Raw genomic sequence first — 26,898 nt, forward strand, 5'->3', positions numbered from 1 at the left:
AGACGAGAGAAAGAGGAAAATACATGATGTATTTTCTTAAGAAAATGAATTTATGAATGTGAGACTTCATTAATTACTAGTGGTACCCGCACGGCTTTGCCCGTCCCGTAATAGATAAATTAAAAGGTCTTTTGGTTCGCCTGTATATTTACAAATAATGTGGTGAATTTTCTCGCCAATTGACTTGTACCCATGTTACGGTTCCACGTTATGATAATTTCGTAACTTACTCGTCCATCTTATGATATTTTTGTTCTTAAAATTGGACTAGAAAAAGAACGACATTGAATTTTCGAAAAATCGCTTCGAGGTGCACACCCTCATGCTACAAACTAACTTTGTGCAAAATTTCATGAAAATCGGCCTAACGGTCTAGGCGCTATGCGCGTCACAGAGATCCTGACAGACAAAGATCCCGACAGAGAGACTTTCGGCTTTATTATTAGTAAAGATATGTAACCTGCATCTCTTGATCAAGCTATGATTTACTTACGATTTTTACATTAAAAAATTTTGAACTTTTGATGTGAGTATTCATTACAATACTTTGAGTCTCTCTTTGCATTTAACTGTTATTATTATTTTTTTCTCTCTATTTCAAATTTATTTCGGCGACCCATACATTTTTTTCCATTTAGCAATGATTTTCAGCACAATATTTTTCATTAAAAAAAAAAAAAAATACATATGGGAATGTTTCGGTGAACCCTATCCTATGGGGTGTTCTAATAAAGCTCTCCTATTTATTTATGTGTGTTTTTTTTCTAACTGAAGAATCATAAAGCATAGTTTTGTATAAACAGGGCCACCGAAAGACAAAGCGTGCACCATGTTAGTTTTGTCGCCTTTCCTCCCTCCCATTATGCTAATTTTACTCTATGCACAATACTTTAATTTTACCATGTTACAGTTCCACGTTATGATAATTTCGTATCTCGCCAATTAGCTTGTGCTCAATTTACGGTTCCACGTTATGATAATTTCGTAATTTACTCGTCCATCTTATGATAATTTTGTTCTTAAAATTGGAATAGAAAAAGAACCACATCGAATTTTTGAAAAATCGCTTCGAGGTGCACACCTCCATGCTACAAACTAACTTTGTGCCAAATTTCATGACAATCGGCAGAACGGTCGAGGCGCTATGCGCATCACAGAGATCCTGACAGAGATACTTTCAGCTTTATTATTAGTAAAGAAAAGATAAAGATAAAAGTTCAAAGTTGAAGAAAATGATGCACTTTGAGAAATCAAAGTTCTTTAAAAAACTGCAGAACAAAGTGAGGAGCTGGGATAAGTTGATAGATCGAAATTTTGCAAATTGTTTGAATTGTCATATATTCTTGGTTCTTGGATGTTTTTTACTTTCTTCTATATCTAATATATAGAAGAAAGTATTGGTTTCGTGCAAATTTCGAGTTTCGAATTTTGACGAATTCGAACGTTTTGAGGAGTACTGAGTCCATTTCGATCATTTTTGGAAAATGTCTGTCTGTGTGTGTGTGTGATCGATTTTTTGTGGCCGCTCTTCAGAAAAACCTACCGCTTGAAATCTAACGAAATTTGGTGCCCCTATGTGAACTTCTGCCCATTGCTTTTTGGCGCGAATTCCTCCAAGCGGGTGGAGCAATGGAACGTTTCTTGAGTTGTGCGTGCCTGCTATTTTCCAGGAAGTAACTGGCAGAATCAAACAAAATTTGGTCCATATGTTGCCCTTAACATATACAGGTGCTGATTCAATTTTGGTGTTAATAGCGCAAACAGGGACTGAGCTATAGAACGTTTTTGTCGTCACTTGTGACTGTTATGTCTCAAGAAATATGAACGGAATCAAACAAAAATGTATCGAAAAATAGCCCTTAGAGGGTACAAGAGCTGATTTTATTTTGGCGTCAATAGCTGAAAAGGGGCTGGTGCAATCGAACGTTCTTTCTTTTTCGTTGCGAGTGCTATATCTCAAAAAGTAATGCTACGTTCTGGATAAAATTTGGAATAAATGGGGACCTATATGCAAACAAGCATTCGTTCAATTTTCGCTCCAATCTCTCCAAGAGATGCTGATTTTTTTTTTTTTAATTTGCGAATAAAAATAGCTTTATTAATACTACAATAAGATAAATCGTAATAGACTATCATCTGCGTTTTTCTCGTGATTTTAATTCGCAACTCCAACAAATTATAGAGGGCACTGCAACCACTGTCCAATGGCGGATGAAAAAGGTAAAACAATCACACGCCGTAACGTATAAATTGCTTCTAAGCTTTAGTAAATGACAGAAATTTTTGTTCGCATGGATGATTTGTTTGTTCGTCATTCTTTTGAAATAATTTTTTAAAATCTTTTAGTTATTCTAACCCATGCAGAAAGAGATGAGAAATAAAAAAGAAAATGCAAAGCACATAGTAAAATGTTCTCAGGCAACCATTTTCATGATGTTAAATTCGATATTCATAAATTTTTGGTTCATTTCGAACGACATTTTAACTTTGTACTATTTTTCTGAACATTAATATACGTACTTTTAAAATTTTGGAAACGACCCCATCGGGACAGTCCTCAAGTTTTTTGTGTGCGTAATTTAACTTTTTCAGGGAATATTGTTTTCTCCTCAAGCATGGGGAGGAATCAGAATTCATTTTTTTTTGGCGAAAAGATATTATAGGCAAAAGTTTACCTTTTATACAATAGCGTATCTCCTGCGTCTAAATCCAGTTTGTAAGCTTGACAGACGGTTCATTTTTGAAAACCTCGAAGTTTTCTAAATATTTATTTAGCATTCATTGCGGCATACTTTTTTAAAAATTTATCTTTTGCTTTAACAATCGTGAAAATGTTTCATTTCATGCAACAAAAAAAGATAGGTTAAAGTGCTGCAATTAAATCAATAGTATCTTAAGTTGTATATAGAATACATTTGCAGGACCTCTTTAGATGATGTCCTTATCGCTGGAAAGTACTTTTTTTATAAACATCTTAATAAAAAACAATAATTAGTTATTTCTCATGTGCACTCAAGTGCTGGTTCCGAAATATTCAATTCAATACAGTGGTTTATTTGTATTTTAATAACTATTATAACAATAATGCCCTTCAAAAACAAATGAGGCCGTGAGAAGCAAAGAGACGTAAAAGTCCAAATTGAAAATTTGGAGATAACCAGCATAAATGGTAGGTGATCCTCTCCTCTGTTTGGGTGCAAAAGATAGCACTAATAGCCCTGGTAGGTTCTGATATAGAGCATGATTTAGAAAAACTTTTCAATGAAAGCCTATCTTGGACCAGAACTTTAAACGCATTTTACTCAAAACTTAAAAATGTCCACTTACATTTCTTTGCTTCTCACTGTCTCAAATATAAAATTTGAAAAATCTTTTCTTGCGTCAAGAATCCATATCAATAAAACACATCAACAAAAAAGAAAAAAAATCATGTAAACTTTGACTTTATATTCTGAGAGAAAGTTTAAAAATGCACTACTGCTTTCAAAAAAAAAAAAAAAAAGAAAAAGAAAAAAAAAAGACAGAAATGTAATTGCATTATTTCATTACAAATTCAAGATTTTTTAAGAGTTTATCATTTAGAAAAAAAGTAAATAAATGCTTGTTTTTTAAAGCAGCAAAATGAACGAAGTAACGCAATTGTTTTCATTAATTGATTTACGGCGAATAAGAAATGAGCGTCAAATTATGACTTTTTAAAACACACTAAGAGAAAAAGAGAAATCCAGGCAAGAAATATAAATTGCGACAAATGTAAGTAAAAATATAAATATGGCAAACATTACGGTAATAAAACACTTAAAACAACGAGCGAAATAGTCATTAAATGGAAGAACAAACTCATCAAAATTTTGAAAATGAAGCTGAGTTATAAATAAGACTTTTATTAATATAGTGACGTAAAATTCATTTTTAGTGCCGATAAAAAAAAAAAAAACATCTGCATCAGGCAATGGATCCTTCGGGCCCTTTTTAATTTGAATGCTGGCAAGTTGCATTCAAAAGATGTTTTCGTAATCCGAATTGCGATAGCAATTTAGCATGTTAGTAGAAAAAAAAAGTGGCTCTTTTTACGAAACGTTAGGTAAAAAGACAGCATAAGTTCTTAAAAATTTTCAAAGTACAAAGCTAAAGTTTTAAAATAAGTATAAGTTTTTAATTAAAAAAATAAACCCTTAATAAAAACTGTAATGAATATGAGATTATAACAAGTTGTTTTGGTCAAGTTTCACGAGAAGAATTAAATAATATTCAATCATTTGCATATCGTAATTTTAATGTAATGTATTAACATTTTTATACAACTCTATAAGAATTTTTGAAATTGTTTTTTATGACACTTTTACTCTGTCTAAGAAAACCATACTCGCATATTATTCGTTATACCTTGAAGTATAGTCAATTTAAGAGCAGAGCTTTAATAACTTGCATTTCAGATGCCTCCTTTAAATATTAAGTTTTGAGACCACCTTTTTTAACATAGAACGAGGACAAAAATATTGAAAAGAAATAAATAAAACAGAATTGAAAATCTGCGGCCATACTATTAATGAAACCTATAGTAACATAGCACTTTTATAATTATAAATAACGTTACTAACTTCAAATTATGATTGCAATTACTAATTTGAAAAGGTTTCTTTTCCAATAGTTTTCTCAAACATTGAGTGACGCTTTCCGTGGTGTAAATTTTTTTATAGAAAATAGTATTAGTAAAAATGTCTTTGGTTGAAGAAAACTCACTGTGTAGCTTTCTATGTTGAACATTTTGCTCTTTTCAAATTTATTTATAAGTTGATTAAAGTTCACATTTCATTTGCAAATGTAAAATAGGAAACCTTAGCTTGGAGCTAAAGAAGTTCAGTTTTTCCCTGATAGTGTGAACTGGAAAAAATAAAAATTAAACTCACACACTCATATTCAGTTACAGTATTAATACAGGGTATTCGTGCTCATATAACTTCAGAAATCTGAACAAAAACGCTTATTTCATACTAGCACAGCTCAATGTATTTTTGAAAGTGCTTCTTTAACTTGATTCTGTTGCGTTTTTACATCTAACTAGATTTTTGTAAAGCTCAACTGTAAAGTTGAAGCTTACTGCCGAATGAGTGAATGAAGTTTTTTGTTTCATTGTAATTAAAATAACATTAGCGGTTCTAAATATTCCCAAGTTTTTCAATTTTTCATAGTTTAGTCACGGATAAAGTTGATTCAAAATAACAAAGTGATGTCAATTTTATAACAAAATTGGCAGAAATGAAACATATGTTATTGGTTTGGACAGTTATAACACATTGAAATTTGACCTTGTTTAATGTTCTAACAAGTTTTTCCAGTTGGTATTAACAAAGAGAATGTTGTAGGAGCTAAAATGAAACCGAAGCCACCAACAAGTGAAAAACGTACAACGAAAAACTTTCACCAGAAGTAGAAGAAACTTGTTTCGTGACATTGCAAACGATTAAAATGTGAAAGCTATTTAACTCCAACATATCAATGAATTAGAGGAAGTTTGAAAGATTCAAAAGAAGTTATATTGATCCAATGATAATACCAGAAGATAGAAGATCTGTAACGATAGCGTAGCAGCATCACAAAAATATTTTTAAAAGGATTTTGGTGAAATTATAAACCGATAAAACTTGGCAATGGCATCGTTCCACGCATTCTCTCACATTTTTGTTCAAAAATTAAGGCTTTGACATTTCAGACACAGCTAAAGTTGAACCAAAAGCACCAGGTGGAGGAGCTTCTATGACGAAAACTGCGTCACCAGTTCTTTGAGTCACTAAGCCAGGCTCGTTGGACTTGACGAAAACACGAAATCCGCTGTCATCTGCTGTATAATTAACAGTCCTGTATATTCCAAGCGCATCTTTATAACTGTAACTGCCGGTAATGACACCACTTCCATTGGATTCTTCATGTCGTTCTTGTGTGCCGCCTTTGCCATCATCAGAATGGTATCCAAAGATATAAGGATCCGCTGGCTCTGAGTCGAAAGCAGCTTCGGGATCTACTGGTACTGACATCATTTTCTCTCCCGGGACAGGTACGGAATCGATAGAGAATAGACACTTGTTGACAAACATCACAATGAAAAGCCACCTTTTGAGCATTATGTGTGCTCCACATACGTCTCTTTTGCACTAAGATCTGTTCTAGATATCCGCTGGATTTTTATACGCGACTTAAAATGAATGAAATTCAAGCACAGCTAGATTCAAATGAAGTGGTAAAGTTATTTGCTTTTCAACTCTTTCTTAAGTTGGTCACCTCAAAATCCCAAAACGTGCGATTCACATGTTGAAATCTGCGAATATTAATACCGTCGGCGAAAACACAGGCAAGTGGTTGCATTATTTATTTTCAGTTTTTTTTTTTTCATATCTTTGAAGCGAATATGAATCGACTTTGTAGACTTGTAAGGAAAAAGTTATTATCTTTTTTCTTTTGCTGGGTTCGACAAAGAAGATTTCTCTTTATTTTTTGTTGAGTATGAAATATTGCGTGGCAGTTTGAAAGGATTGTTTCTGAAATCCTAAAACAATGCTCTCAATTGTGGTCAAATTTACCCTTGTAAATTTCAGGAAGTAATAAATTCCAAACTACGGAAAGCAAAAAGTGCTAACCTTCGAAAGGCAATGAATAAATTTGAATGAAGAAATGCTATTAGTGCTCTTGTGATAGAGTGAAATTATGGTAAATATTACGTTACTATTATTTGCCATAATGTTTTAAAATTAAATTCTTGACTCGAATTGGTTCTCATCAACCAGTTGATTTGTAAAAAAAAACTCATGATTTTTTTAAATGGAAAATGGCTTACTAAAATTAAGGGAAAAAAGGATGGAATTAAAAATTACCTGAACAATGGACATCAATAGAATCAGCTAGTTGCCTGTTGTGAGACTAATATTGAAATTTCTTCCATTGAAAAAAAATATCGCAGAATTTAAACGTTCAAAATTTCGTTCTGAAGCACAATATTTTCTTTCACATGTTCTACAAAGAATATCCAAAAGTTTTTAACCCCCTTTGCTAGATTTTTTAACACTTTGAAGCACCGCGGCTTCGTTTGAGGTCTCCAATCTGTAATTTTTTTTCAACCAATGGGGTCGTTTCCAAAATTTTAAAAGTATTTTTTTCTGAAAGAGCATGCTTAAAAACATAGGGTCTGACCATTTTTTAAATAATTTGTTTAAGTTTAATATTTTTGAAAAATTACTTAAATCGGTGCGCTTTTATTGTTTAACGCTTCTGCCGATGACTTCACGAATGATGAAATGCCCTTCAGTGTTGCCATTCACGGAGCAAAATATTTAATTCGCATCTTTACTCACGTGTATTGGCAACGATATGGTTGATAGCAAGCGGAGAGCGCAATATTTAATTCGCTTCTTGAGTATCATTACGTGGAAACGTGGTAGAAAGATGCGCCTAAGAGCATCATTTGTGACATCATCAAGACCACGCCTTAATTGAAAAATCGGACATTTTAAAAAAGTAATTACAAAATAACTGTTGGGAAAAAGACAGTATTTTCTGGGTCCATGTTATTTTTTTGCTTATTCTATCAATTTCAGTGACAAAAAGTACTAGTTTTGACTGAAGGAAACAACCCCAATCTCGAAGAAACTGTTAGTTGGCTGAAAAATATTAGTAACAAAGGAAAATGGCTTCAAACGATGCAACCGTACCTCAAAGTGTGAAGGTTAACTAACTGCTGTTTCATACGAATACAGAAGGGATGAACAACAGCTATTTCTTTCATAATGAACATATACACTCAAAAACAATGCATGCAACAGCGTATTGCGATTTTTATGAAGTAATGAATAAAGTAAAAAGTTAACCGTTTATATTCAAGTTAAATCCTGAAGAGGAGGCTAAGAAAAAAAAAAACGTTTTTGTTTAGAATTCAAAGAAAAAAAAGGAAAAAGAAAACTCAACTATGCTTCTGCTTCTCATTTATCACATTCAATAATTCCCATAATTAATGAGTAAAAATGTGAATTTAAGACCAGAACTGCTGAACTCAAATGTAGATACAGTAACATAGAACTCTGTTCTTTGAGTTTGCAAAGTTTTGCACTCGCTATCTGTCTTACTTCTTTGCATTTTGATGCCATTTCGTTCATAAAAATTTCCAATCAAAAGATTAATAACATAAATTATCTATTCAAAGTCCCATATACAAGTAATGCAGGATTTAATGAAAGATACAACTCAAAATTGCTTTGTAAAACTGAAAAACTTTCAGGGACGAGCCACGTGATTAAAATTATTGCACTTTTTGCTGTGAAAATAAAGCAAAGCAAACTTATCACTCAGCGTAGTAGGTTCTATGTTTTTTTAATGTACCGCACCAAATATAGTAATATACAGCGGTCATATTATTTGATATATTTTCAAGGAGCAGATTTGTAAGCTGATGAAATATCTTCAGAGTTGGAATACTATGTACTTTTTAAAAATAATACACCTCATAGCATTCATATTATTTAATTTTGCTCCTAAACTGAATCAGGATGTCACTTTTCAAGCGGTCGTATCAAGCAAGGTCGCCCGTATCCCGTATTTAACTCATGAATACCAATGGAAACGTTCCTTCCAATCTTAATTCAGTTGACCTCATCTTCGGAGGATTGGGGATCAAATAATTGAGAACTCTCTCCTTGGTGGAGATTTTCACATTTCCTGACTGAAAAACTGGAATTTCCTGCTAGAGAATTTAGACATATTCCTGGTTCGGACAGTGTCAATGGATGAACTTAAGCCGCTACAGTTTCTGCGTCATGCTGTGCAGAAAATTGGGTATCTGACGTGATTCAAAGGATTGCTAGTAGAAAATAGTTGATTCGTATATTTAGTTTCCTTTTAAGTTTATTAATCGTACCAGAAATTTAAATGACAAGCTTTGCGGATCCTAATCTACAAAGGATATCAAAGATGATGAGATATTTGTTGTGCGAGAACTCAGGTAAGTCGAGGTAAGTATGCACAGTAAATAACTTCTACCAAAAAGTGACTTCCTATGTCAATATCCGTCATTGTCAAAGTTGCTGTTTTTCACGCACTGAAGCACCCTTGCTTACATTTTTGAACAAAATAATTGGTACACATTACAAATTGAGAGCTTCTTTAATTCATTATTGACATAAAAGTAATTTGCATATTTATTAATTTATTAAAGTAATTTTAAAGTATGATGAATAATATACGAGTATTTGTAATAATATACGAGTATTTGTAATGCATATGGAGCGTTCCGGGCTACTCAATAGCATTAGTAAAACGTTTTGACCCATTAATGCTTGAAATGTCGCCAGTGAAATAACTTCTTGAACTGTTTTTAGTAAGTAATGTGATTAGGCAGTCAGAAAAATCATTAGGATATTTCCTGGACCTGATTACAAAAATGTAAAAAAATTGATAAATAAATAAGAGATGCATTTTAAAAATTGGTATTGTTTGCTTTACAAAAACACCAGTTTTAAAATATGTGAAGTTTCAAGTATATTTTATACACTACATTTTATGTTTTATTTATTAATTCAAATTGTGTGTTTCGAATGCTTAGCTATTTTTTTTTATTTTTATTTTTTAGACCCTTAACTTGCAAATGTTTTTTTTGCAACGACAAGTGGTGAGGTGCGGTGTATGCAAACGCAACATTACATTTCTTGTGCACTTCACAAAATTTAACAAACTAAAGAAAGAAAGTTTTAAATCATTTTTGTACTGTTTATATAAATACTACTGAAACAGTACTAAAAGCGGCATACACATAAGCAGCCATATAGTATCAACATTACAAAACATTCGAATGCAAAAGTCCAATTCTTCTGGCCTGTGAGTTGTTGTAATGGAAGGAAATAACCCTGGTTTATTCCCAGGAATAAACTGGAATTTTTGGGAAGGAAATCTTGATAATTTCCGGAAATTTTCAATTAATTTAAAGAAAGTAAAACAATTTAAATATTTATTTTAAAAGTTTTATTATGTTTATTATGATAAAGGTTTTTAATATTTTATTATATGGTTGTGATTTAATGTTTTTTCTACTCGATTTCAAAATTTTAATGCTTTTTCCTGGTGCGTAGTATTACGTAAATGCATATTGCGCAACGTTTTTCTAAAAGCAGTATGCCAAATAGATTGTTTAGTTACCCTTAACTAACTTTTTTTTTATTGGTTTGCAAACTTTTATGAACATCACTAATATGTAATAAAACATTTAGATGATTTATTTGTATATACAGCACTCTTTAAGAATAGCACTGAGGTAAGTCATATCATTCATAATACTTATCACGTCAGCAAGAGTTACTTCCGTAGTTATTTTTGGACATCAAACAAAATTTTGAATTTCTTTCAAAACAAAATAAATTAATAAAAAAGATACAATCTATTCAACAAGCAAATTTTTATGTGAAATTTACTAGACAGCCTAGTTATCACACCCAGAGACTGCGGTTTCATTCTTGTTAGAATTCACCAGCCTAGAACAATGAATAACCTAGCTGGAGATAAGATGACGCCCATGACCCTCCTTTTGCATCCGCACCTAATCTCATTCAAGCTGAGAGTGCCAAAAAACTGGTAGATAAAGTAAATATCTCACCAGCGAGTGTCGGCAGCATGATGCAGTTCGACTTGTGAATTGAAGAATTCAAACGCGCAGTATTTGTTAAAATAACGTTTTTAAAATGTTTGAAGAAACGTGTTTTGGATTTCATACCAATAATAGGGAAATATTGGAATATATATATATATATATATATATATATATATATATATATATATATATATATATATATATATATATATATATATATATATATATATATATATATATATATATATATATATATATATATATATATATATATATATATATATATATATATATATATATATATATATATATATACAGGAGCGGACTGGCCAGGTCGGCTAGTCGGGGATCCCCGACTGGGCCAACCGCTGAGTGGGCACTTCAAGCAATTTTTTTTTATTGAACTTAATACATTTAAATTCAGACCTAACATTTTAAAAATGTCATTAAAAAAAAACTTGTAATTCGTTTACTCTATGTGAAAACAGCGTTTGGAAACAGGTTTCTCTCCCCCTCCCCCCCCCCATCCTAAGCAGAGACCAAAGTAAATAGCCGAAGTTCACACGTACGAATGCTTTCCTCTCTTATCAACTTTCTCTCTAGTTTTTAGAGCTCTGGGGGCCATTCAGGGGCGTGCACAGGGGGGGGGGGAGGGGAGAATAAGCACTTGTTGGCCCGCGCCCGAGCCTGAAAGAGGTCGAAGATTTTTGAATTAGGGGTGAAATGCATGTAGGGACATAGTGTAAAACAATATGGGGGGGGGGCGTAAAAGTCATTTGTGACGGGCCCGAAAATTTCTGTGCACACCCTTGGGGCCATGGCTCCCATATTAAGGAAACCGGAGAAGGCCAGAGAAATTGGGTTCTGACGAGGCCTGAAAAAGGGCCCGGGATGAAAAAAGAGCGTTAAAAACTTGTATTTTTACGTCTGTTAACAAAAATTGAAGGGATTTGCACCGTTAGACAAAACTGCCCCAGCCCTGCTATAAATGCATGGGCCATGCTTTGGGGTGTTGATACATGAGCAGGAGCATGCACGAGGGGGAGATGGGGGAGGGAGAATGGACACCTGTTGGCCCGGTTCCGTAGGGGTAAACAAAATAGAGGGGGTCCCGTAAAAGTCATTTGTGACGGGCCCCAAAATTTCTGTGCACGCCCCTGGTATTCACTGGTTGTTATAGATTCAACTAAATGCTGTCAGTTGTCAATATATTTCATTGGTCTGTTGTAAATTATCGCTATACAAATATTTTCATTTCAGAACGGGAAAGTAAGTCTGGATTACGATAAACTGAATCTGAAACGGGACAGTATTTCGACTTAGAAGAGAGAGCTCCTGAACATAGGAGGATTTAGGATCGAATTCCAAGGGGGGGGGGCAAGGTTTATTTTATTTATTTATTTTGAGCAACATATTATTAGTAATCAGGGCCAGATTTCGTAAGGTATTTCAGGTATGAGGACCCTTTGTAGTCCTAAAATCACCAACGATAATCTTAAGCCTTCAATTGAGGCCTTCAATGAAAGCAACCAGTTTAGCCCAAACTTTTTTTTAAATTCATTTTTGCGTGTGGGGAATATAGAAGTTCTTACTGGTGCAACAACGGGACACAAATGTAAGATCAGACCTCTGCTCTCTAGTAAATAATGTGGGAAAGATATTAATTTAATGGCCTTTCTGCCGGGCACTGATGTTATTTGATGGTCTTACCGAAAATGAGTGAGTCTGGACTTTTGCATCAAAGCCCTCAATTGTGATTTTCAGATTCAAATATCGAAAAATGAACCTTCTCCATTGAACCTTCGCCATTCCCTTAAAGTCACTAAAAATAGCTTAAAATTTCACTTTTTGAAATTTTCGTGAGAGAGCTCTGTAACCCTTTTTTCTGCACCTAAAATTTGTTTCAGTTTCAGAAAATAATGCCCAGGAGGAACCAGTGTTTCCCCCGGACTAAAAAAGGGCAGTGTGCTTTCAGATAAAAGGGTACTTTTTAAGAGAAGTTTTGTAAAACACAAAATGTGCTTCTTTTACTTTTTGGTTTTCTAGGTACATACGAAGTTTAAGCATTTTCGATAGTAATCATTTTTAAAATATTGAAAAGCTTTTGATGTTTAATTTTAAAGGTGATACGAAAAAGATTCTGATATATTCTAATCAGATTCTTGTGGATAAGTTATTGAAACGAGAGAGTGACGTTTCCGGGACAGGTTTGTGTGAAGCTTTACCTTTCGCTTTTGGAAAGTTTTGTTTAAACTTTTAAGGGGGTAAGAGTGGTTGACCAAGTTAAGGGTCAAAGATTAGCTTAAAAGCGGATGAGCACGGTGCCCTCCTAAAAAATCTTGGGGGAAACACTCGGGAAACCTGTCCCCTTTTCTTTTGAGGTTTTCAAACATATTATAAGATTATATTTTTAAATTTTCAGTGAAGAAAAATTCCAAAGGAGAGTCGCCGATTCTCTGTAGAAACTAAATGTAGTTTTGAAATTGGGTAGAGTTTACTTCAGTTTTTAAATGCTTCCAAATGAGATCACTAAGCCTCCTCTTCTCTTAAACGTGACCAATGATTGTTTTGCGTTTTTTAATAGTTCAATGTCGAAACGGTTTCGTAGAGAGCTCCCGATGCTTCCCAGTTCTTTTAATTTTTTCCAAGCGTAACCTAAAACTGCATTTCTAAAACTTCCCATTTCGTAGAATTTTTGGGAAAAGCCCCCGACATTCTATTGTAAACAAAGATAGACAAAAATAGACTTCTATGTTGAAAAAAAAAGTTAAGAAAACAAATCGTGGGGAACCTCTTCTTTTACCTCTCCTCAATTTTACCGAAAATTGTAAATATGCGGTTTTTGACATCAACTTTGAAAATATCGTTTTGAAGGGAACTAGAACCCCTCGTCCCTATTCTTTTCTCCTTATGCTTACATAGATCAACGAATTTCGGAAAATTTCCGAGGGAATTTACCTGATCGTGTAACTTGATCGTGTTACCCTTTCCTTGTGTAATTCTTATGTTGTCAGTATAGAAACCTAAAGATGTGCCTTATTAAACTTATAACCATTAGTATCCTTCTTTAAAGGCACATAAAAAATGTGTCAATGGTAGCTTTATTTTACGTTTCACAATTTTCTTTTTTTAGAACTTTTTAACTTGATTTAGAAACTTAAAGGAAAATAGAAACTAGTGGTAGTTTTCCGAGTCTTTGCTCGACTCGGAAAAATGGAGATCCGGTACTGGTTAATTTAACTTTTTTAATTTACAGATGTGGGCCAAAACATTCTTTTGCCCACTGGGCCAAAGTCAGCCAGTCCGCCCCTGTATATAAAATCGAATGTAACGTGTGTTGGTATTAAACGTGTAAGTTGGTTCGGGCAGTTTTACTAATGTTGTTTTCCTTACCCGTTCGTTTCCACAGTCCCCATACGGTAGAAGCATGGATTGAGCTGGTTTTAAAATGAAATGGGTTTCCAGCAGCGGTTTTCGAGGGGTATTTGTGTCAAACTGTTTGTGGTGTGATAGTATCTACAAAGAAGTATCAAATTATAGTAAAGGGAAAACGTTTTTTGAATAAACATGGATTGAGCTAGTTTTGAAGTAAATGCTCCTATAATCCATTAAAAATTATTAGCAAAGGTTAGTTTTTAATATTTTGTCATTACAGAATCACTTCATTCAGGTTTTAAAATTCAGAAATTTTAATGATTTTTGTGTTTATCCTGCCATATTTCAAGCCACTTCAAAGTAAACTTTGCATTTATTTCACAAAAATCAGCATAAAAAATTCAGACCTTTACAGAATTTTAGCTTTGATTCCATACATAAGTTACATTTATAGTAACAGTACTGCTTATGAACTGCGTCTGAACATGTATTTTAAAAGTAAAAGTAATAGTGCTATATTAATGTATAAAAACCATTTTAAGGCATATTTTTAATTTACTTTCAGTGTTTGTTTCGCTCTTTGCTGCTGATTTTTGGCTCCTGTTTCATTCATCGCTTTAAAAATGAATTCAGAAATCAGAAGTAATGGAGAAAAGGAAGTACAAGCATCAAATCAGTTTGTCGCAATGAATTCTCTATCAACGCATGAAATAAAAGCACACGCAGCTGATAACAAAATCATTCAAGATAAGGTATGTAATACATGAATTCAAAAAAGAGAATAAGTCATTGCTGTTTTTAAAATAGTTATTGAACAGTGAAACTATAGAATTTCATTTCTAGGGTTAAAAATACCAAACTCAATTTTTACCCAAACACGTCGTATATGTTTCAAAAAGTTAATTACAGGATTTATACAATGCTGGCCAAATTATTAGACTAAGTCTGTTTTAAAAGCAAATTCTTTATTGATTACATAACTATAGACACATTAACGAACAGTGAAATAATTATCTAATATTTAGTATGCATTCCCTTGTTCTTTATAAGCATTTTAAGTCTTTTCGGCATACTTTTCACTAGGTTTACACCATTTCTTAACTTTAAAAAAAGAGGTAAAGAATTGTTTATGCTCACTATTATATATACTCAGATACACATACTCATTAATTACCTAAAACTAACTTTAAATATAACAGAACACACTAATAAAAAGAACGGGTGAACTGTTTAAGCTGATTGAGGTTATGTTCCTGGTAGGTAGATAGACAAAGAATACAAACAAAGCAGACAGTGCTGCCACCTGCAAATATTAAATTATGTTAAAATAACGTAATAATCAGTGTACAGTATGTAATGTACTTTAACGATAAAATAAATAGTATTTTAGTAAAAATAGTGTACAAAAAAAAAAAAAACTTTTTAGTCTAATAATTTGGCCAGCACTGTAGTATTTCAGTTTTGAGTATTGCTTGGGTTATAGTATTTCAGTGTTCTTAGTTGGGTTCAAACTTCACATCCGACACATGCTTCTCTTTGTTGCTTTTCTTTAATTTTGTCGGATGTTCTTTCATTCATAAGCTCATGTCATCTGCTTGAAAAAGAGTTTCTTGCAACCTCAAAGCAAGTGCATGTAATAATTTTGCAACATTTGTGCTTTATTAATGCTGTTGTTATCACTTTGTTTCAGGTATTGTTTTTTTTTTCTTAACTTTCTCCCAGACTTAATTTTTTTCAGGAATTTATCATGGCAAATATATCTTTTCAGGAAAAACGAACAATCAAAATCAAGATATGCAGGAATTGGAATATAAGAATCTATAAGCCTTTAATTCCACTCAAATTGGCTCTTTTTCTCTATTATGGGGGTAAATATTCTTTTGACTTAAAATCCAATGTTTTACTCATTCATTTAATCACTAATTCATTAGGTCCTTTTTTTCATTTATTTATATATTCAATCAATAAATCAATCAGTCAATTAATAACTTTAATTAGTTGGACAACCAATCTTTTATTTGTTGATTTATTTATTTGATTCTTCGTTCATTTTTACATTATTTATTCATTCATTAATTCGTAATTTCATCCATTCCTTCATTTATTATACACATTACGCATTCATTTATTCATTCATTTACTCATTCACCCACTCATTCATTCATTAATTCAAAACAATTTTAATCTGAAAAAATAATAGATTGATCAATCTATATTTATTTAAATATAATTAAATTTATTGTGACTAAATTTAATCTGTCTAAACTAGAGCCAACCTACTTAATTTATTCCGGACTTTATCAATCTGCACTGAAGTAGCCCTTTTTTGGCGACTTACAAACTTAGTTTGACTTTACGTTAATCACCACAAATTGTATGCAAAAATTTAAGCTAATTAAAATCAATCTGAGAACAATTTGAATAGAAACATTTAATTAATTGAGAACTCAAGTTTTTGGTCATCTTTCTGGTTCATTTCTATTTCTCTTTCAGGCGGGTCATTCATGCACTCTTTTGTCATAGTCTTTTTGAAGCAAAGGGGAATGACTCTGCCAGAAGTGGCAATCCTCCTCCTCATCACTCCAGTGATTCAGTCTTGTGGATCAGTTGTGTCAGGGATCATAGCGGACAAAACTGGACGGTCAAAGCCGGTTCTCGCAGGGACGATTTTAAGCGTAATGATAACAGTGGGAATCTTGCCACTACTGCCACAATTGAAAGGAAACTGTAGTGATTATCATAGAATCAAAATGAGCTGTGAACAATCCTCTTACAGGATGGAAACAACTTCTGCTAGTAGTTTTGCCACGAACAAATGGCAGCTTCATCACTGCAATGCGCAGTGCACAGAAAATGGGACTCAGAAGTGCACAGGAAGTAACTTATTCTGTGAATTACTGTTGAGGGGGAGTGCAAGCAACACGAACTTCTCTGTGGTAGCAAATGTGAATGTTTCTCACAATTCTGAAAGTAATTCCTACCATTATTTAAGTACAATATCTTTTAACAACGTATCATACACTAGTTGCAATATTTATGATAAAATTGACTGTGACTTCAATTGCACTTTAATATCTACGGAAGAGTGTTTCTCTGAACAGAGTTACCGGAAAAAGATTCTCGTGGTATACTTCATAAATCTCATACTGTATTACACATTTATTTCTAACTGCTACAGATTTCTGGATGTAACTGCCATGACGTTAGCGAAAGAACATGATTCACAGTACGGAAGAGAACGTTTTTTCGCTATTTTTGGTATTTTAGTAACTTCACCTCTTGGTGGCTTCATTGTAAAAGCAACAACTAATGCCGGAGAAGAGAAGAATTTTGACTCTGCTTTTTACCTCTTCCTAGCTATGCTCTTAGTCATTCTTATGGCGGTTTACAAACTCGAAGTTCAAATTAAATCGCCAGGAGAACACATGTGGAAGAAAACTCTTGGCATGGCTAAAAATCCTGATATCGCTTCATTTGCAACTGTTGTCTTTGTTTTAGGTAGTTCTTTTATGTTTACAAAGACCTACGTGTACTGGTATTTAGAAGACTTGAAAGCCTCAAGTGTCTTGATGGGCTTGCTACCCGCTGCGGGAGGTTTGTATGGATTACCATTTTTGTTGACCTCCAAATGGTGGGTGGAGAAGATTGGACCAACGAATATTTTTCTTTTAGGACTCATTGGATATGTAATAAGTGGTATTGGGTACTCCTTTTTGTATAACCCGTGGTTATCTTTGTTGTTAGAAGTTACATGCATCTTAACTTATCACCTGCTATGGGTAGCAGTGTTACAGAATAGCTATGATATAGCACCAGAAGGTATGACAGCTACAGTGATTTCAACTGCCGGTAGCATTCACTACGGTGCAGGTGAGTATAAGCATTTTGAAATTTGATGTTTCTTACACGTGTCGCATCAGTTTGAAATCATCTTTGGTATATATCTCACATAATTTTCTCCTAAAGCGATGCCTTAAATGTTATAGTATATTTTCGGTCTGGAATAAGATTGCGCACTGAGGATTTGGCATCCTATCTTTCCAATGGCACTACTACAGGTACTGTTCGCTATTGCTCTTTGAGCAATTTGACGCCTAATACCTCACCAGAGGGAGTCAATTTTTATGTCGGTACCCTTTTTACTTCCTTTTACGTAGTAAGGGAAGTATTGTATTCTCGAAACAATTTTCACCCAGAAATCGGTCTTAATTTGCATTTCGCTCGCCCCCGAACGTAAACTGAGTTTTTTTTTCAACCCGACCACACGTGGATATCTGCCTAAGAACGTATAGACACCCAAAATATCGCTTTCGGATGTTCCAAAGGAGGTCTTTTACACCTTTTTGGGGGGAGATCATTGTTAATTTCAATGCAAACTCAAGTGGTGTTATAATTCGACAAACACTTGGCAATATATCGCCAAGCTTTTGGTCGCCAATTTTTTTGCCAACTTGGTTACAAATTTGGCGGTTTCTTTTAAAAATCTGGTTTTATTTTGGCCTCTATTGGCGATATTTAGAGAGTTAACCATTGAATCACATGAAAATGTCCAATATTTGGAAAATTAATCGGTATAATACGTTTTTTTTTTGCTTCAGTTCGCAACAAACTTCAGGTAAAAATATTTAAAGTGTTTTTTCCTCACTCCAAGGTACTATTATCATTACATTGGCATAAAAGGAAGCAATGTGATGCACATATCAGCTCGTTAAAATCTGGTTTTAATTCGGCTACTATTGATGATATTTAGAGAGTTGCTCATTAAATCACATTAACATCTTAATGGGGAAATAAATCTCTGAAAAGCATTTTTTTACTTCGGTTGGCAACGAACTAGGAGTCAAAATATTTAGTGTTTCCTTGCTTACTCCAAGGCACTAATATCATTAAATTGGCGCAAAAGGAAGTCACGTAATAGACACATTAGCTCGTTTTTTTATGTACTATATAAAAATCAAAACAAATTTTCATGAAATTTGAATAACGGCAACCCATGCCGGCTTGCGTCTTAAAGTGTGCACCAGTACTTGTGTACTAAGCCGAATATATATATATATATATATATATATATATATATATATATATATATATATATATATATATATATATATATATATTCCTTGAAATCGGAATTTCAAGTAGATAAAACGATGTTCTTATAGTCTCTCATTGTACCATTTTACCTTCAAATCATTTATTCGCATTAAAAAATATTTACGTGTCCCCAGCAAAGTATGTACTCGTAATTAGTGTTAAATGGAAGTTTTTGCTTTCATGCAATATTTAAGCCTCCCATATAGTTTACAAGCATATAAATTTCTTCAAGTTTAGATTAAATTTTTCATTTTCAATGCATTACTTTTTTATTGCTTGTTTGTAACCGTTGATTTGAAAATGTGCTCAACAATAATTTTTGAAGTTGATATTTTCTTAGTTTTCTGTAATAATAAATAAATAAATAAATATATAGAAGAAAAAATCAAATTTTTTGAAGAAAATTATAAGCCTTGTGTTGGATACCTAAATACTTATATATTTTTTGTTGAGTAGATGTTTTTGTGGTACATTTAGGGATATAGAGGCAAGTTGTTATATCAACGTGAAATTTCGAATTTTCCAGATAAGTTTTTTTTTTTTTTTTGATTCGGCCTGGTACGCAAGGGCTGGTATGTTGGGTATTCAACTGTTCTTAGTAATAAGAAAGCTTACTTCCGCAGAGGAGGCTTTTTATTATTTATTTATTTAGAAGCTAAACATCTACACATACATAGAGGACTTCGTGCCAAGCTAAATTCCTCCGTTCCCGCACAGGTAAGATTTACAAGAGAAGGAAATACGACCCAGGGCAAAGGCGGATATCGAACCAACGACCTCCGGCTTAGAAGACGAAGCTTCTATAACAGAGCCACGGAGGCTCCAAGCTTTTTGTTTCTTGGAATTTTTTATTACGCTTCCCTCGCGATTACGGATACAGAAAGCGAGCATATAGGTTTTTGCGTCGAGGAAAAATATTTTACTTACAGGGTCCGATTATCTCGGGTATCTAGTCTGTCGAAAGTTTCCCGATCCAAATTATTCCTTCCTCTCGGAAAAAAATACGCGTGACCTAAGAAATGGTTTTGATTACAGAATGTTACAAAAGCTTATTTATATTCTTAATATGTTATAACAGGCCCATCATAAGCGGAGGTGATCGAGGGATAGGGGAAGCTATGCTAAATTAATATATTTACATTTCCGTTCTAATATGCATTAATTATATAGTCGTTGTCCTGCCTTCCTTCTCCCCCCCCCTCGAAAATTATGATATGACGGGCCAAGTTATGAAAGTGAATGTCGTATCTTATTAACGTTTATTTTCATTCAATACTGTAGGTAAAGTTTCTGCAAGTGTTATTAGTGGACTCATCATGAATGTTTATGGAGGCAGAGTTGCTTTCAGGGTTTTAGCAGTTATTTGTTTGGTTTCGTCTGTGTTCTATGGTTTATTTCTTTGTGCCAGGAAAAGATTTCTCAAGAAGAATGACAAAAGCATCGCAGGTAATTGAGAACACAAATTAAATGTTTTTTTTTTTTTGTAATTGCTGAATTCCTTTATTGTAGGGTAATCTCTGAAATATTAAAATCTGGGAAGTATGTCTGTGTGTCTGTAACCTTTAGAACGGCTTGAAATTGAGGCTGGAACCGGGTACCTGAATCGCCTGGACTCTTTTTCTTACGACTTTATTTAGCGGATAAGTTAATAAATCTCCAATTCTCGGGCCTTTTTGCCCTTCCGAAATCTCACTAAGCAGCTGTTATCTTGCCAATGATTCCACTGGTTCGAACGAAAGCGGGTTAAATTCGAAGCGCACCTTTTATGCAACGCGGCGAGAAGGAAAAGGAGTCCCTAAAGGGCCATTCATTAATTACGTAAAGATGATTTCGGCAATTTTTGACCTCCCTCCCCCATGTAAGTGTAAGTAGGATTTTTCGCCCCCCCCCCAATCTTACGTAAGATTCCATTTCGTTTTTCAAATTCGTAAAATAACGAATCTTACATCACTGGAATCGCGTTTAAATTCACTACCATTATTAAATTTTCTTGAAAAACCTTTTTGTGTAAATAAATATTTACTAAAAGGAATCTAGACTGAATGTTTTTTAACAAATATATTTCGTATGTGATGCGATACTAACTAAAAATAAGACATGCCATACATAGTGCGATTCTTTTAATATATTTTACACTAGTTATTCTTTGCGAAACAATTAAAGAACAGCTCATCCTAATACGTTTTTTACCAAGCAAATGAAATAAGATTTCTATCAAACCACTTGACCGCTCAATTTCTAACATAAAATATCGGAAAATATTACATAAGACTGAGTCTGACCCCTCCCCCCCAAGTAAGGGTATGTAAAGATTTTTCCACCCACTCCCTCTCGGGACCCTTACGCATAGATCTTAAAATAGAATAGATGTGCATTCTCCCCACTTTTCTCCTCAGAGCGCGCGTCAACATCCCCCGTTGGACATCGCGTGATCAAGGGACTCCCCTCACAAGAAACTGTTTCCCTTATCGAAGATAATCACTTTGCGCCGCGATCATTTGCACAATTAAAGGAAATTAAAGCATTTAACCCATTTGTTGAATGCTTTAAGCATGGGTTAAATTAAAGCATTTTACCCATTATTAAAGAAAAACGGAACACTCTGTCCCTCACGTAACACCTCATATTTTTCACTAAAAGTAATAATTAAAAAAGGTAACATTTTTTTTTCATTAAGAAATCGCAAATGTATTTGTTGTACTTTTACAAAAAATGTTTTTTGTTACCTTTTTAAGTTATTACTTTTTAATGAAATGCGGGACAAAATGACAGCTTTTTCATGGAATGGTCCATTAGATATTTTCGCATCATAACTTTTGAAGCAGGCGCACAAGCTATTTAAACAGTTTTTCAAGTGCTTTAAATACTGAGTAGAAAAAGACGTCTTCAAAAATCTTAAACAAAAATTGACCATATAAATTTTCTTTTATTTCAATCAAATTTTTCAAATACAGATAAATAGTTTCAATGCGTGCTTTCCCCACAACTTTTGAAGCCAGTGCAACAATTTAACATAAAACCCGATCTAAAACCATGAACCAATTAGAAATACAAATGTAAATAGTATCGAATATCAACTCAATTAAATAATATTCTAATATTCGCATGCATTTCGCACCAACACTATATTAGCCAAACCAATAACTTTGGTTTGTTCCTAATTTTTAAGCAACTTCAGTGTTTTTTCTTAAGTACTCAGAAAATAAATTATTTGCAATTATAAACTCATGAATGGTCATTTGACTTCCGCCCCTCCCCAATTTTTCTTTTCTTCTTTTTTTTTCGTCCCACAGACTATGATAATTTTGACAATTTAAACTCGAGGGTGAAGAAAACTAGTGATTATTGTCCCTTAACAATATTAATTTTGTTACTTTCCTACTTATTGGTCTTTGTGAATTATTTTCATTGTTTGAATTGACTGCGCGATACATTCTAACGCTTAAATATTTAGTAACGATTAATTTTATAAACTTTTTAACGAGAAAATCTGCTGCTTCTGTTTCCAACATATGCTTATTTAAACTTAGAAAAACGGAATTTAAAATTTTTCGCATAACTCTTGTGGTCTCATGAGTAACATTATATTTTTGTGGTCAATGGCTGCAATCTTGCAATAAGTTATCATACTTGAATGTGTCCCAAAATTCTTAAATTTTATTAGGTCTATTTTTTTATTTTTTGTAGTTAAGTCTGCGTTGCAGTCGTCGCAGTTCCGGACAGCAGCACTTGCCGGACAAAAAATCCAGCGTAGTCAGAAACATCATTAATATACTGCGTCATGTTAATTGAGATGATTTCTGAATTTTCCAAATCGTCGTCAAAGGAATCGGAAGAAAAGGATTTCTTTCAAAGCATTTTTGTTACGCTTAAAATTTAATCTTATCATTTGAAGATTGTCAAAATCAGCGAGCGCAATTTGAAGAACTGGACTCTTTAATTTCCGTACGAATGAAGAATCATTTTTTTTTTTCCACTTCGAAATTATCCGACGATTATTGTTGAATCCCCCCTCACAACCTGATCTTACTGGAAAAAGTTTCAAGGTGATCCTGAGTAAGCTTATAAGTCATTACGCAGTTTATAACTGGAATTCGGGCACCTACATACTTTTCATATGTTCCCAGCACACTTTTCATAGAAATTAGGAAACCTAAAAATCCAGTTTTTCGTGGACGTACCATAATTAATTTTCCATAGCTTGTTTTTAGTAATTTAATATAATGCTCGGTATCTATAGTAAATTGCTTAAAATATTCTTAATTTCGACTCAGCATGGGGACTTTTTTTGCCTTTAACAAAAAGAAAGATTTCTGTTACTCACTATGTCTTTATTTTCTAATAAAATTCATCAAACCCTCTTTCGCTAGAAAATCTCAGATTCACACATATAGAGATTTCTCACATAAGTATAATGAAAATCTTCAGACAATCCTAGACTTTTAACGACGCTTCGCATTGTTATATCATTGCTGCCCGAGAAGAGGGAGACACGATGTCCCTTGATCACGTGATTCTCGGCAGAATCATGATGATCCCACTTTCTCCGGGCGAAATACGCTGCGCTGTAGGAGGAAGGCCTATCTATCCCTTTTAAAGATCTATGCCCTTACGTAATTAATGAATCGTCCCTAAGACATTACCGAAGGCGGTTTACTCCAAGCCATCGCAAGCGGCTAGTATATATTATTAAAATATTTTTCGCGTCTGTCTGCCTGCCTGAAGGCTGAAGCTCCAACTTGTTGAAAGACGAACAAAGTACCGAAATATTCTAAATTTTACGAGGAACATATTTCGCTTTTACCCATCTTTGAACAACTTTAGTTAGCTGAGACATTAATTAAAATGTCAATTGGCATTTTTTTTGTCAACGAATTTTAAGTTGATACGAAACGTTAAGTTTTCGTTACTTACTGCGAAGTCATAGCCACTGAAGGTAGCAAGGAGGAGGAAACGCCACTGAAGTACACCACAGAATGAAAGGTTGATGAGAGAGCCGCCGTAGGCGGCAAGCAGAGAGTAGAAGGTGTTGATGAACTTATGAGCAAAGCGAGTTAGGGGCGGAGCTCCCTGGTATAGCATCTTTTTAGAAAAATTGACTTTTAAAGATTATCATAAGGAATGGTAAACAGTATTAAATACTTACATGCACATGCCCTTAGCCAGGTTTTGAAAAATTTGAATTTAATGCTTCAGAAAATTCTTGAAATTCTAGCAATTTACAAAATATCAGACACTGTAATTTTCATTGAATTTGAGATCCATTTATTTAAGCCATTTTAGGGTTTTGCCAAACAACTTTTTGCAATTCATTTGCAAGTATGGATAGTTGGAACATAAGCAGTGTTGTGTAACATGATTGAAATATTCCTACCAAGACTACAATAGAGTGATAGATTAGACACGTAACGATCATTTTCAAAAGTCGGAATTTACACTTTTGTTATTCAAATGAAAAGGTTCGAGAGCTTGAATTATGATCAGGGAGGTTTTATCCATGTTAAGAAGTGGAAAGGGGTTTTTGATAGTACGATATATGTTTATTGGGACTTTTTGTGCTGGTGATCAAAATGATGCATTAAGCCTATTTGGGATTCATGCTCTTGGAAACTCAAATGTTAAGCCCTTTTAAGTGAAAAAATTAACTTAAATAATAGGGTGTATCGTAAAGACACTAGATAGAAGTGAAACTTTTGTATTACAAGGATACATTTTAATTATTCATCAATAACTTTTTAATTGCAGAAATTGGGCTTATCATTCATTTGTTTACATAAAATTATGTCACTTTGCATCATCTTCTTCGCTTTTGAAAAGAGAAAATATCGTTTTTATACACATAGTAGTATTGTCGCACAGCGCAATCTGACTTACAATCATTGTGGCTTAATCAGCAGTGCGCTAAGCTTCGAACTCATCGGATCGAGCTCCGGCTAAGATATTTCAAGCATATTCAGAACAAAATTGTGTATTTTAATGAAGAAAAATATATTTTAAACAACAAGAACGCTAAACAATACTCGAAATGCGTTGGTTAACTGTCCGCCTGGCCGGCCGGTTAAACGACTCCATTTGTTGAAACAGGGATGAGGTAAAACGGCTGAAGTTCAAAAGGCTTAATGGTAGCTCAACTCTGCGCCCAACAATTCCTCTTCTTACTGATTGCTCTCCCTTGAAAGAAATGGACTTGAGCAAGGGCCATAGCTCAACTTCTCAGAGGCGGACAGTACACATATATTTCAATGGATGCTCTGTTGATAACCAACAGCTATACTGAACACAGTATACGCAACTACGGGAAACGAGAAAGAATGAAATCAACAAGAACGCATGTGCGATTCTTCTTCACACAAAAAACAGCTGTCACTTCCATCTCACAAAAGTTTGCCGATCAGAATTTCAAAGCTCTCGCATGAACATTTTCACTTCAAAAATGCTCGTGATAAGTATGGACTTGAGTTACGTTTTATGCTCACACATTTTCTTATTATCTTTTCAGATTTCCGCACTACACCCGAGAAAGATGAGACAAGTGTTGTCAGTGCTGGGATTATCACTACTAGCGCATATCAGGGATCAGGAAAGGAAAAGTGAAGAAAATGTGTTTGAATCAAAACGTTTTCTTTGTCTTACCTGAAAAGAAAAATGGTAACTCTTGTAATGTAACATTAACTACGATGCTGACGTGAAATCCTTTGGTGTTTTAGTTGAAATAAAAGTATCTTTTTTTTCCACAAGAAAGTGAAGATTATTTATTGTGAAAACTATGCTCTTGAAAAGAAGTAAAGTAGAATTTTAATGCAGATGAGGGACGTTGAAAACATAAAAGGCTGTTTTTGTGTCCATCGTTGGTTTCAAATTACAAAAAAAAAAAAAAAAAAAAAAGGTTAAAGAAATAAATAGAACAGGATTATGTCACATAACTTGACATTGTGGTCTACGTAAATTAAACTATTTAGGTTATATAGGTAGATATAACGGATCAAGATACTCGTCTATGCATTTATTTCACATCGACAAAGTCTTCAAACAGTCTCAAGCTAGTTAAAACAAATGATTACCGAATTTCAGTTCAATTAAAATAGCCATTATAAAGTTCTATGCTTCATAAGAATGTTATATTTTAACTAGTCGAGTCATATCAAATGAAAAAACAAAACAAAATGCATATATTCATATTTTCTCTTATGTGCCTTACCTCTAATTTCGTTCAAATATGCCATTTTAATACTTAAAACATTTATATCAAATCAAAAATAAACCTCTTTGAAGTAAAAAGAAAAATATTTGCAATCACAACATACATTTTAATTATTTTTTTTTTCTGAATGGGGGAAGCGCAATTTTCATTATGTTCTAATGTAAAGCGTGCAAGGTTTTCTTTTTGTTGATAATGCAATGCACATTTCAGTCCAATTGTGCTTTTCTTAAGGGGGGGGGGGGTGATAACGGGATTTGCATTTAGTTAATATTGTTGTTAGTAACATTATTTACTTCTTTTCTTTCTCTGTGGAAGATAGAGATTTTCATTTTTTTTACTTTGCAAGGTGTATTTTAGTTTAAAGCCCGCACGGCAAGGCCAGTGGTAAAAATTCAAAAGAATTCCGGAGCTGATAGAAATTCCCCTCTTTTCTAAAGCTAAAAATAAATAACTAAATAAAAAAGAAACAAACTTTTTTTAACTAAAATGCGTCCCACCCTTTACTTTCAGCTCCTATCGTGATGCCATGAAGCAATAAAAATAAATGACACCTGTTCCTTAAAGTCGCCTGCCTCTAATAAAAAAGCGTTAAAGATAGAAGAGC

The 26,898-nt window shown here is 33.5% G+C and overlaps 1 protein-coding gene across 2 annotated transcripts in view; it reads left to right on the plus strand.

The window, feature by feature from the left end:
* The window catches only part of LOC129223890 (uncharacterized), a 45,790-nt gene extending 19,973 nt beyond the window's left edge, over positions 1-25,817 (plus strand). Inside the window, exons 1-6 of one of the 2 annotated variants that reach the window (XM_054858275.1) lie at positions 8,779-8,996; positions 14,565-14,751; positions 15,768-15,867; positions 16,493-17,869; positions 20,375-20,539; positions 25,593-25,817. In XM_054858275.1, the coding sequence (XP_054714250.1) occupies positions 14,623-14,751; positions 15,768-15,867; positions 16,493-17,869; positions 20,375-20,539; positions 25,593-25,687 (1,866 nt within the window). In that variant the 5' untranslated portion in view covers positions 8,779-8,996; positions 14,565-14,622 and the 3' untranslated portion in view covers positions 25,688-25,817. Of the gene's footprint in view, positions 1-8,778; positions 8,997-14,564; positions 14,752-15,767; positions 15,868-16,492; positions 17,870-20,374; positions 20,540-25,592 lie in introns of those variants that run through there. The other variant, XM_054858268.1, reaches the window with a different exon arrangement.
* Positions 25,818-26,898: the final 1,081 nt, after the last annotated feature.

This window comes from Uloborus diversus, chromosome 1 (assembly GCF_026930045.1).
Source record: "Uloborus diversus isolate 005 chromosome 1, Udiv.v.3.1, whole genome shotgun sequence".
Classification (NCBI taxonomy): domain Eukaryota; kingdom Metazoa; phylum Arthropoda; class Arachnida; order Araneae; family Uloboridae; genus Uloborus; species Uloborus diversus.